The 11,164-nt window shown below is 50.6% G+C and overlaps 1 protein-coding gene across 2 annotated transcripts; it reads left to right on the forward strand.

Annotated features, from left to right (window-relative positions):
• The first annotated feature begins 1,591 nt into the window (after positions 1-1,591).
• ARHGDIB (Rho GDP dissociation inhibitor beta) lies at positions 1,592-10,666 on the forward strand. Of its 2 annotated transcripts, XM_069001174.1 has the most exons (7): positions 1,592-2,146; positions 5,007-5,137; positions 5,669-5,857; positions 6,446-6,529; positions 7,355-7,431; positions 8,900-8,963; positions 9,876-10,666. In XM_069001174.1, the coding sequence occupies exons 3-7, from the start codon at positions 5,680-5,682 to the stop codon at positions 10,073-10,075; spliced, it is 603 nt and encodes a 200-aa protein (XP_068857275.1). In that variant the 5' UTR covers positions 1,592-2,146; positions 5,007-5,137; positions 5,669-5,679; the 3' UTR covers positions 10,076-10,666. The 2 variants fall into 2 exon arrangements, with proteins under 2 accessions (XP_068857275.1, XP_068857267.1); XM_069001166.1 differs by lacking the exon at positions 5,007-5,137 and having other exon boundaries at positions 1,601-2,146.
• The last annotated feature ends 498 nt before the right edge of the window (positions 10,667-11,164 follow it).

Consider the following 11,164-nt stretch of genomic DNA (forward strand, 5'->3'; position numbering starts at 1 on the left):
GAAGCACAGAGCAATTACATGATGTCCCCGTGATTAATAATGACTAATTTCTAATCTAGGAGTAAAATCTGTTTCCCCTGCATGCTAGGCAGATGAACCCATGTAGGCTGAATGTGCATACATATGGTGGCACAGAGCTATATATCCCTATACCTTTATGCATATTTGTGGATAAACTGATCTTAACTTATGCTCACATGCATTTAGAAACAGTGTGCAAATAGCTACGCAAAGGCACACACAGTCTGATGTTTAACTAAAAAGAAACCCACAAAAGAGACCAAGCTAATCTCAACTATTCCTCAGCAAGAATGGTTGCAATAACACTAGCTAGAATTGCACTGTTCACAGTCGCTAAAGCCAAGGAAATTTCAAACCAAGCCATGAGTGAACAGTAACCTCAACCCACATGTCCTCCCAGCTAAACTGTGCTCTGGTCTCTCCATATAAACTGGGAAACTGAAATCAAAGAGTTGGTGCAGACAGCAAAGAAACCAAGACAAGAAGCTGATGTACAAGACACAAACTTCCTCAAAGCCTCCCATACTTAACACATCCAACTCTTCACAGCTTTCCCAGGCCAGGACTGCTTACATAAACAGTATGGGTTGCCATAAAGTGGCACTGTAGTTGAAAGAATTTGCTCTGTCCTTTCCTCATCCCTATCCCACTAAGTCACTGGTGCTGGCATAAATGTTTAGCCACACTTGTCCATTATGAACAAGTATGGGGAAACCTATCTGGGTTGAAAACTCACCAATATATACTTATGCATTTGCTTACATATTTTTTTCCCTGCTACCATTTAAACTCATCTCAGTACTGTATTCAAGTCAAGTGCCTTGTGCTGGCCCAAGGGGTGGGTTAGTGTAGCAGTGAAAAAGAGGGGTAGAGAACAAAATAATTTTTCTTGATGGTGAAGGTAATTCAGGGAAGCTTGAAATGTTTCTGAGGCTATAGCCCCTGATAAATGAGAATCCATTGCCAGACAGACATATGCTCTGCTATTCCCTTGAAATGCATGAGGTAAGAATCATTGTGCCACCCATAGCCTAAATGAAAGCAACATCTGGCTGGAAAAATCAGTCCCCCTCTTCTGAGATCTGCTCATCCCTGAAGAAGAGCCCTTTTCCTCAGTTGTCTACAAACTTTAAAAATTTGTGTACAACAAACATTTTTTTAATGGACATGTGGATCCGGGACAGTGAATGTGAGCCCATTGGCAATAGACATGCTTTGCTTATTTTGCTTCTGTAAATGCATTAAGAGCAGTCTATCAGTCATTGCAGGCCCAGACTGTTGTTTGCAAACCAATGATCTAATTTGTTGTGCGCTGAGGACTACGTACATGAAGGATTTATGTGACTGATGATCTAAGTGGGCACTCCATGAGTGGCAAAGAAAGAGGAAATCTGCTGATATTTCAGAAAGTAAGCAGTGTAAAATCTTTCAGATCAATGAAGCAACCCTGGGAAACGAGAGCTTTTTCTTCCGGAGGTAGCTGATCTTTGAAACTGCTTGTGTGAGAACGGCTGGGAGTTGGGAACAATAAGCTGATTAAGTGCAGCAGGTTGCAGGAAAAATAAGGTTCATAATGACCTCCATTTGCAATACCCCTTATCTTCCCACGTGCGCAGGAATACACAACCTGATCCTCCGCATATTTTAATCGGTATAAATCAGCGCCAGTTTTTGAAATCGACCTTAATTACACCAGAAAAACAAACAGAATAAAAGCTTGGGGAGAAAAACAAAGGCATCACCCCCCTCGCTCCCAGGCACAGCAGCCCTCACCGGGAGCCCGAAGCCGCGCACGGCGAGCACTCCCGCGTCCCTGGCCGGGCTCAGCTTCGCAGACAAAGCCCTGTGCACCTCTGCGCAAAAAGAGCGCAGCGCGGCGCCGGGCGGGCGGCAGCGCAGACAAAGCGGGGCAGGCGGCGGAGCGCCGCAGCATGCGGGGCCGCGCAGGGCTTCCTCTGCGGGTGGGCTGCTGCTGCTGCGGCTCCTTTTTTTTTTTTTTTCGCTGCGTGTGAGTGTTATTTTTTTTTTCCTCTCTTCACCAACTTCCTTCCTGCTCCAACTGCCAAAGCTCGAGGCTGAGCGCTGACAGCAGAGGAGGACCCCGGCCGCAGGCGCCGCGCAGCCGGTGAGTGCGAGGGGTGGGTGGGGGCAGCCGGGCAGGGACAGCGGAGCGGGCGCACCCCCGGCCCGCTCCCCGCTGGCGCCGCGCAACTTTGCGCCTTTGTTCCCGCGGGCTGGCGGCGCTGCCCAGTCTTGCCCGGGGAGACGGGCAGTGCCCTGCCTGCAGCCGAGGGGGAAGTCAGGCTCCGCGCTGCGACGGGGCGGAGGGGCAGGGAAGAGACCCCGCTGTCCCGGGCTGGCGGCGGGTGTATCCGTGCGGCGTGGTACCCGGCTCTCCCCGGGCAATGGGCTACCCTTCTGTCCCCGCACCCCGGGGCTTGGGATGGGGAGGCCAGGGCTGGGGGCGCTGCTGAGTCCGGTGTGTTTCTCCCCCATCACGGAAAATTACTTCCTCCCTGCTAAACCCGCTTCCTGGAGATAAGCCCTCGGCCAGGGGTTGGTTTGGAGAAGTGATGAGCAGACGGAGGGCGAGTTAAATGCTGCCCCTCTGACACCCCTTTGTGTGCCCCGTGGAGGCATGGGGGGGCGAGGAGGTGCCTACTTTCCACCTTGTCACTGCCCCCTCCTGCTGCAGGGGCGAGGGCAGCCGTCCACCCACGGCACAGGCAGAGCTCAGCTGCAAAACCCTCGCACCTCTCGCTAAGGTGTGATTCCTTCTTTGCCTCCTGCAGCTATCTCTCTCTAACAGGGGTCCCTAACCCTGCCCTTGCCCTCTCCCTGCTGTTTCAGGGGTGCTGCCAGGCCTCAGAGGTGCAGGTGATGCAGGACTGTGGGCTGGGGCTGCAGGAATGCAAGAAAAATGTGGCAGGGCAAGACACAAGCCACACAGATTTCTCCTTGCATAGAGCAATGTAGGGTTAATTCTCTCATTTTAGTGAGGCTGTTGGTCTCAATGGGGGGCTCCATATTAGCCCTTGGCCTGGGCAGTGGCACAGAAGCTCAGGAACCCGACAGCAACATGGTGTCTCTGGGGAAGCAGTGGTGCCTGAGCTCAGGAATGTGTCTCAGCTTGCAAAGGAGACCAGCTCCAAAGCTGGAGCAAGTAGAGGCAGGAGCCGCTGAGATGGGAGCTTTCCTCTTGGTCACTGCCTGCCTTGGAATTTGGCAGGAAGGCAGCGTCAGGTCCATGGCTTGGGGAAAAATGCCAGAACTTGGTCTGATCGGTGCCATCCTGAGATGCCTGTGAGTCAGGGGTTGTTCATCCCAGACAGCCTGGCTGGTCCTGTTCCCTGCAGGCTCTTGCTGTTGGCACATCAGGCTGTCTTTCCACCTTACAGGGAGGTTTTTAGAACCTAAAAGCATTCCCTCTCAAGTGAACCCCCCTTCGGGCTGGCAGGGACAGTCTCTGCGGCATGTGTGGTGCAAAGGGAAGGTCTGAGGGATGAGGAGCAACCAGCTGGTCCAGTCCTCACTCTGCCTTTTCTCTGCATGTGGACAGAGATGTCTCTTTCCATCTCCTGTGTCTGACCCTCTCCTGTGATAAACCACAAGAGGTGGACACAGGAGGATGGAGGCAGGCAGGCACCTCCGGTATGTGCTTGTATTGGTGGCAGATGCAGCCTGGTATTGTGAGAGAGTTTGGGACAGTGCTCAGACCTGCAGCTGGAGCCCAAGTGGAAGGCAAGACTTGGCAGTGGCTGTCATGGCTAATCACAGCCTCTTCCTGTGCCAAATGGCACTGAGGGGATTGTGAGGATTTCTAAGGTGACTGTGCTGGGGCCACAGAGCGGTGGGGCATGTGTAATTGTTGCTTTCAGGAGAGAGCTTTTGGTTTCCTTTCTCATGAGGACAAGCTCAAGGGCCTGTCCTACAGGCCTTTCCTATGGTATTTGGGTACTTCACACTCCTAGAGCTGGGCATGAACTGAGCCAGGGTTATTCAGCTGCTAGGACCTGCTTTTTTTCCTGCTTATTTGGGTTGAGATTCCCTTTTATTTCCCAGTTGCCCACTCGGCACTAGTTCCTCACTCACCACAAAATTGCAAAGTCGTCTTGAGATGGCCATTTCCAATTAGAATACCTGACTGAATCTTGTTGTTTGTGTGCTGCTCAGTCCTTCTCTGTCCCTTTGTAGCAAGCCAATGTACCACTTGTTGATTATTTTTCTTCCCAGCACTGGAATTGCTCTGAGAGGTCTGCATACTTCTCAGTGTTGCCTGATACCACTTGCTGATTCATCTTGAACAATTGTTTTTTCTCTTTTTTTTTCTTTTTTTTTTTTGTATTTCCTTTCTGTTTTAATGAATGAAAAAACTATCCCATTAGCTCCCAGTTTAACTTTTGGGAGCAGGGGCAAATGTTAAGGCCACAGCTGCAGAGAAGGAAAAATGATTTGTTTGGAAAATTGCAAATAAGCAAGCAAAAGGGGACTTTTTAGTAGGGACACTCTCAAAGAAGCATAAGAGGAAGTGATCTGAATAATCTGTGTAGCTTGACCAAATCCTCTTGCTGCCAAAGAACAAGGAATGGCTTGGCCATTTGTGGCAACTGCCCCTGTACCAGGGCACTGCTCTGTTTTTCAGCCTTTCTCTGAAGAGTAGGAAAGTGGCTGGGACCATGTGGCTGGCTCCATGAGGCAGGCAGCTGACTAGAGGGGACCTGGCACGGCATTGCTTACCTCTCCTGCCTGTCTCCTGTTCCCCCACCCCATGCTCGGGCTGCCCATTGGTTGATATTTCCCTGCTCTGGCTCCTATTTGGGTTGCCACCCAAGCAGTTTCGCCGCCCTTCTGCCGTTCAGCGGTGCGTGTCCCAGCCGTGCTGACTGCGGCTCCCACTGTCCTGCCTCTCCACTCCCAGAAGCCCCACTGGAGCAGCACGGTTATGCATGGCTGTTCTGTGGTCACCACCATGCTTCTTTCCTCAGTGGGAAGGAGTTCCGATCGGTGCCTGAAGTGAGCTGTTAGTGGGAGCACACGGAATGCCAGCAGATAGACTATCCTGCCCGCTTCCTTGAGAGCTTCAGCTGACGTGCTAATCTAAGGAAGTGGCTGTCAGGTATTCCATCTTTCTATGAAATGTGGCTTTTAACCCATTATGAGAGGGTGAATGAAACATCTGTCCTTGGCTTTATTCGTGTTTCTCTGTGCTCCAGTGTGTAGCAGTGGCTCTTTGTGCGAGATAGCAGGCGAGCACTGAAGCCTTGTACAATGGCTTATAATTGCAGGGTTGCTGGCCACAACTGTGCTGCAGAGTGGCTGTAAATCACTCTGGTTTCAGCCTCTGCTCCTGCACCTCCTCCCTGGGAGGGAAGAATGGTGTAGGTCTGCGTGTGCGCGTGGTGCCTGCAGGGAGAGAGGAGCGGGGGTAGAGGGGGATTGTGTTTGAGCCAGAATATCAGCACAGCAGTGTCGGGATTGCAGCCGATCACCGTCGCCATTTGCCTGTAGGAATCCTGCTGCCTTTGACACTGGGTGGGTGCCTGCCTGTCAGGGGGACTGAGCCACGCTGTGCCTGGAGTGAGAGCCCCCAGGGACACTACCCCCATCCAGAGCAATCTCATTGACCGTCCCTTCCTCTGTTACCCAGACCAAGTCACCATGACTGAGAAAACCCAAGAACCTCATGTGGAGGATGATGATGATGAGCTGGATGGGAAACTCAATTACAAACCTCCTCCCCAGAAAACACTGCAGGAGCTGCAAGAGTTGGACAAAGATGATGAAAGCCTCGCTAAGTACAAGAAGTCCCTGCTGGGAGATGGACCTGTGGTAGTAGGTAGGCTGGAGTACACTGATGGGGAGGGACTGGGGAGATGTACTGCGACAGAGAGCTGTGGGGATGAGGTAACGTAGGTAGCTTCAAAGAAGAGGGATCTGGTTTGACCAGGGACATGCACTGCTTGTGCTGGAGGACTGGGGATGGGCGGGTGGAAAGATGGATGTAAAGTAAGCATGGAAGATGCTCTGAGTGCTAGGAGTTAGGAACATTACTGGGGAGTGCTGGCATCAGAAAAGGACTTGTGATGGGAGATGTGTGCATCTCGGAGGACTTTTGAGGGGTGAGGAACATGAAGGGATCAGCTTATGCTGAAAGGTGGTCTTGTTGCTCCGAATGATCTTAAGAAGGAAGTTTTCTGTAGCAGAAAGACCACCTCTAGGTATTGTGAGGAGGCCAGAGGGATCCATATGGAAGGACTGGGTAGATGTGTGGTCCTATTGTGCTAATGAAGCCTGGCATTACTGGGTGTTTCATGAAATGCAGTTTCTGTGTAGGAAGGCATCCCTGTTTCTTCAGAGTCATTTCCCTCCAACTGCATTTAATTTTGTGAGCTGACAGCTTCCTCCTGACTTTTCCTACCTGCAGACCCAACAGCTCCCAATGTGGTGGTCACCCGACTCACTCTGGTATGTGACTCTGCTCCAGGACCGATCACTATGGACCTTACAGGTATGCACAGGCTCTGCCCTTGATCACAAAGGGGAACAAGCAAAGGCCCTGGCATGCTCCAAGAGGGTTTGTCCTTGGGGTGCTAGAGTGGGTTTTAGAGGAACTCTGAAGGCATCTTAGCCTTGTTTCTTATTTTAAGGTATACACATATGAATAAAAAAGGAGATGTAACAGAGGAAAATGTCAAGGGTCTTTTTCTTCATCTAGACTGCTCCAGGAGCTCCTGGCTTTCTCCTGCCATCTCTGCTTACTTCCTTTCAATGAGACTTCATGAGCACAGGGGATGTGCATGCATTTGGGTAACAGGCTGAATTGAAACTTCAGAATCAAGCAATACTGCAGTTCCGCTCCTGGGGACATGGGGAGAAAACCTTATATGGGCTTTTCTGCAGAGAGAGGAAGCTGGGCCTGGAGAGGCAGAGAAGCTTCCTGTTCACCCAAAACCACACAGAACCCTGCAGGGCCCAGCCAGCCTTCCAAGCTGGGCAGGAGCTGTGAAACATGCTCCTTTCACCCAAGCCAGGGCTGGGCATGGATGGAGCATACACACACTCCTGCATATGCTCAACCAGCCTGTGCATAAACATCTTTGTGTATGTGCCCAGACCTGGGTTTGTTTAGGCACTATCTTCTGTGGGCACAGATAGATGTGTACACCCAGGCATTTCTGTGTATTTTGTACAGATGTCTGCGTACTCCTTTTACAGGTGTCATCCTTCAAAGGGATGCTCACCTCTGACAGCAGCCCCACCCCCATCTTCCCCCTGTGCATGGTGTCTCCCTGCTGTGACATCTCTAGCTGACAGCTTGATCCTCTCCTTGCAGGTGACCTCGAAGCACTCAAGAAAGAGACCTTCGTATTAAAGGAAGGTGTGGAATACAGAGTTAAGATCCACTTCAGAGTGAGTTATTTTCCTTCCAGTTGCTTCTTGTCAGTTACTGAGGCCAGTCAGTGTCAGTCTATCAGATAACTAGAGCCAGGCAGCATGCCTGCCCAAAAGCTGAGCACTTGTAAAGTTCCTCTAGCTTCAGGTGTTGTTCTACCCAGCAAGGGATGAGGTATTTCCAGGAAATCACTTCTGCTTGCTCACCCCTTGGAGGAAGTTGACTTCTGTTTGCTCACACTGATAAACAACAAGTGGTTTAAAAGCCAGATGGGTAGTTTTGGCTGAGTTGGGTTTTGCTTTTTAGCCACTGGAAAATCTTTACTTCACACTAAGTGGAAATGAACAGGGAGGAGAAGAGAAGAGAGAATGGCTATTCATGAAGTACTGATTCAATCGGTAGTACTGGGCTTCGTGTACACATAAAAAAGATGTAATATTGCAGCATTTGGCTGAAGATACCTGAATTCTTCAGGTTGTGATATATCCAAAAGGGCTCATTTCTCCCTCACTCCCATGAACCTGTGGGTCAGCCATTTCTTCTGTTTACAGCTGAAAATGAAGCTTGGCCATGCTGCAATGTGGCATCCAGCACTGAACTGATGATCTCCACAAGTGCTTGCTTCAAAGCTGGGCTTGGAAGAGAAGGCAGGAAGGAAAGGAAGATAATTCTCCTGAGACAGACGAGGGAGGATGTTAATATTGTGGGTTCTGTAGGGCAGATTTCCCTTTTTCTCTGAGGCTTGCTGTCTCAGAGATGATTGTCCCCCAGTGATCTCCCCAAGACACCAGCTCTCTTTTGTGCTGTGAAACATTTCTGCGCCCTGTTGACAGGAGATACCTGAAGCCAGACAGGTTATTCTAACTCCCTCCCTCAGTTCCATGGCTAGTAAGGGCTTGTACTGTGTGAATTCTACTCTGGGATGTAAAAGCATATGTCCATCTTGTTTTCAGATTGAGTAGTGTACACTGCAGGAAGGCAGTGTATGCTGGAGGGGAGCAGCAGTGGAGACATCCAAGCTATCCATGGGAGATTTGAGAAAAGATTATGAGAATTGTCCCTCTGTCTTTTGAGAAGAGACTTGCCAGCTCCCCATGGAGCCTAGAGGGCAGCTGGAAGTGTTCAGCTGATCTTGCCCACCCGTTTAGGCTGAAGGGATGACTCTAGTTACCCATGTATGGTTTTCAATATGAAAATTATTAAACGGGAACTCCCTGCTTCACTTTTCTTTGTCCTCATCAGCATGTCTTGAGAACCTGACTGATGTGCTCCAGTCAGCTTCAAAGTTGGGCAAAGGATGGGGAAGTGCAGGAGATGCACAGAGGCTGCTGTACGTCTCCAGGTACCTGTGGAGAAGTTGTTTTAGGGACCTGAGGCTCCCTGGTGTAGGGAGCCAAGATGGGTACGTCCCTAAGGAGAAGGAAAATCATCAGATACAGAACCAACGCTCTTCTCTTAACACTTACTTCTGGTTACTTCTTGCAGGTAAACAGGGACATTGTGTCGGGACTGAAATATGTGCAGCACACCTATCGGACAGGGGTGAAGGGTAAGAGCCCTGCATGCCCTGCACCCCTCTGCTCCTACCTGTGTGATCCCTCTTCTCAAAGAAGTGTTCCTGCAGCTCTGGACTGGGACAGAGGCTCCCTTGGTCCCAAGTCCCACCCTGTGCTAGCATGCAGGAGGTGACTTCTCAGCATAGTGTAAGCCTGCTTCACCCAAGACAGCTGTTTCTTGTTTTGTGCAAACTCAGTATGAGCCAGCTCTGGGATCTGTATGCTGCACTGCTGTCTGCAGCAAAGTCCACAGAGACTCAGCTTAGACAGTGATTGCCAGGGATTGCCTCTCCATACAGAGCTCTTCTCCTCTTCTCCATCCCGTGCAGTGGCTTAACCTGTGTGGAGCTTCCCACCCTCTGAAAGCTCTTCAGAAGCACTTGGTGAAATTCAGACCTGCTCTTTGAAGCTTCCCGTTGTGTGCAGGGCCCTGTATTTGCCCATGGGTTCTCCTCAGTGCTGCTTTGCTTGGACAAGGCAGAGGAAAGCCCCACTTTGAACACACACATCCCACATGCATTTTCATGCAACCACCTCTAGGGCTTCAGCATCCTGTTAAGCACACATAACTGGTGTCTTTATACCAGGAAAGAGAAGTAGTGGGAAATCTACCTTGATTTTCTACCTTGAGCCATATGCTGGATGTACTCACACCCTTCTAGCAGCACATGCATGTGAGAGTGTACGGACTGAGTTGCCCGTTCACCAGCCCATCCACCCATGTTATCCTTCCAGCTGTCCTTATGCTTCACTAACCCACTTTTTCCAGTGATTCTGCACTCCTTTGCTGACATGGACTGTCCCTTTCTCCCCCATCTCCTTTCTGCTCTTTTGCTCATGGCTTCCTCTCTCCCTTATCATTCCCCACCTAAGGGGCTTATTCCCTGTGGATTGTTTTCTCCTAGTGGACAAAGCCACATTCATGGTTGGCAGCTACGGGCCACGGCCAGAGGAGTACGAGTTCCTGACACCTATTGAAGAGGCTCCTAAGGGTATGCTGGCTCGAGGCACCTATCACAACAAATCCTTCTTCACGGATGATGACAAGCATGACCATCTCACCTGGGAGTGGAACCTGTCCATCAAGAAGGAATGGACAGAATGAGTTTACCCAGTTTGCCTTCCCCCTTCCCATCCCCTTGCCTCCTGCACCAGTCTCCAGGTGGGCCATGCCCACCACTGCTCCTTCCTGCCAGCATCGCTGGCCGCAGCCCTGGCAGCCCTTCCCGTGGGTGCTGGGGCTCTGTGCCAGCCTTGCTCGATGCCCAGCCCTGCAGGTGGCCTTTGCTGCTTCTTCTGATACACTGAAAATGACCCAACCGTTCTCACCACCACCCCATCATGACACCATAATGGGTTAAATTGGGAAGCATCTCTCTCCCTCTGCCCCAGTACTTCCTCCTGTTGTCCCCATCTCTCCTGTACCAACTCCGGTCCCGGAAGTGCCTTTTCGAGGAAACAAGATCACCTGGCAGGGCAGACTGGTCCCTGGAAAATCCCAATCTTGAGTTACACTTGCCATGTGCTCTGACTCATTGTAAATGGTTACTTACCTCCCGTGATGGTCTCCTGGTCTGTATCTGGTGCCCTACCCTGTTAAAATCCATCCTTGTTCAGGCAAAGCCAGTCAGGGGGAATGCAGCTAGATGCCGTAACAAGACTTCAGTGTCCAAGAATAAAACCAGTTTCTTTCTTCTTTTCTGCATGAGTGTCACATTCTTTTCTAGAGCATGTTTTTCAGTGATGTGTATGTGAAGAATTCATTATAGGAAGGCTTAAGAGCATATTTCAGCAGCAAAATAGCCCTCCTCCTTCAAAACATCAGCCTTACTCTGTAAGCAAATTATTTCAGAACTGTTTCCTTCAGGAATTTCATGAATCCTTTGAAGCCCAAAGTCTGGGCTGTGATGGGGGTAGACTCCGGGGTAGACAGCCCCACCTCTCATCCCAGATGGCAGCTGAATGAGCCAGGGAGATATAACATACCCTTCTGATGTTTAACACCGTAGCAGCTGTTCCTCAGAGCTAATGGCAGAGCTACATGTCTCCGTGGCTAGCCTGCTGGCCAAGCACAGAGGAACATCAGCCTCTGGGATCCAGCACCTGGGGAGGGATGTTTTTAACCTAGCTGGGGTGCCTGATCAGAAAGGTGCAGGGCAGCTGAGATGTCCAGTACTGTGGGTGAAGACACACC

The sequence above is a fragment of the Aphelocoma coerulescens genome, chromosome 1A (genome assembly GCF_041296385.1).
Source record: "Aphelocoma coerulescens isolate FSJ_1873_10779 chromosome 1A, UR_Acoe_1.0, whole genome shotgun sequence".
Taxonomy (NCBI): domain Eukaryota; kingdom Metazoa; phylum Chordata; class Aves; order Passeriformes; family Corvidae; genus Aphelocoma; species Aphelocoma coerulescens.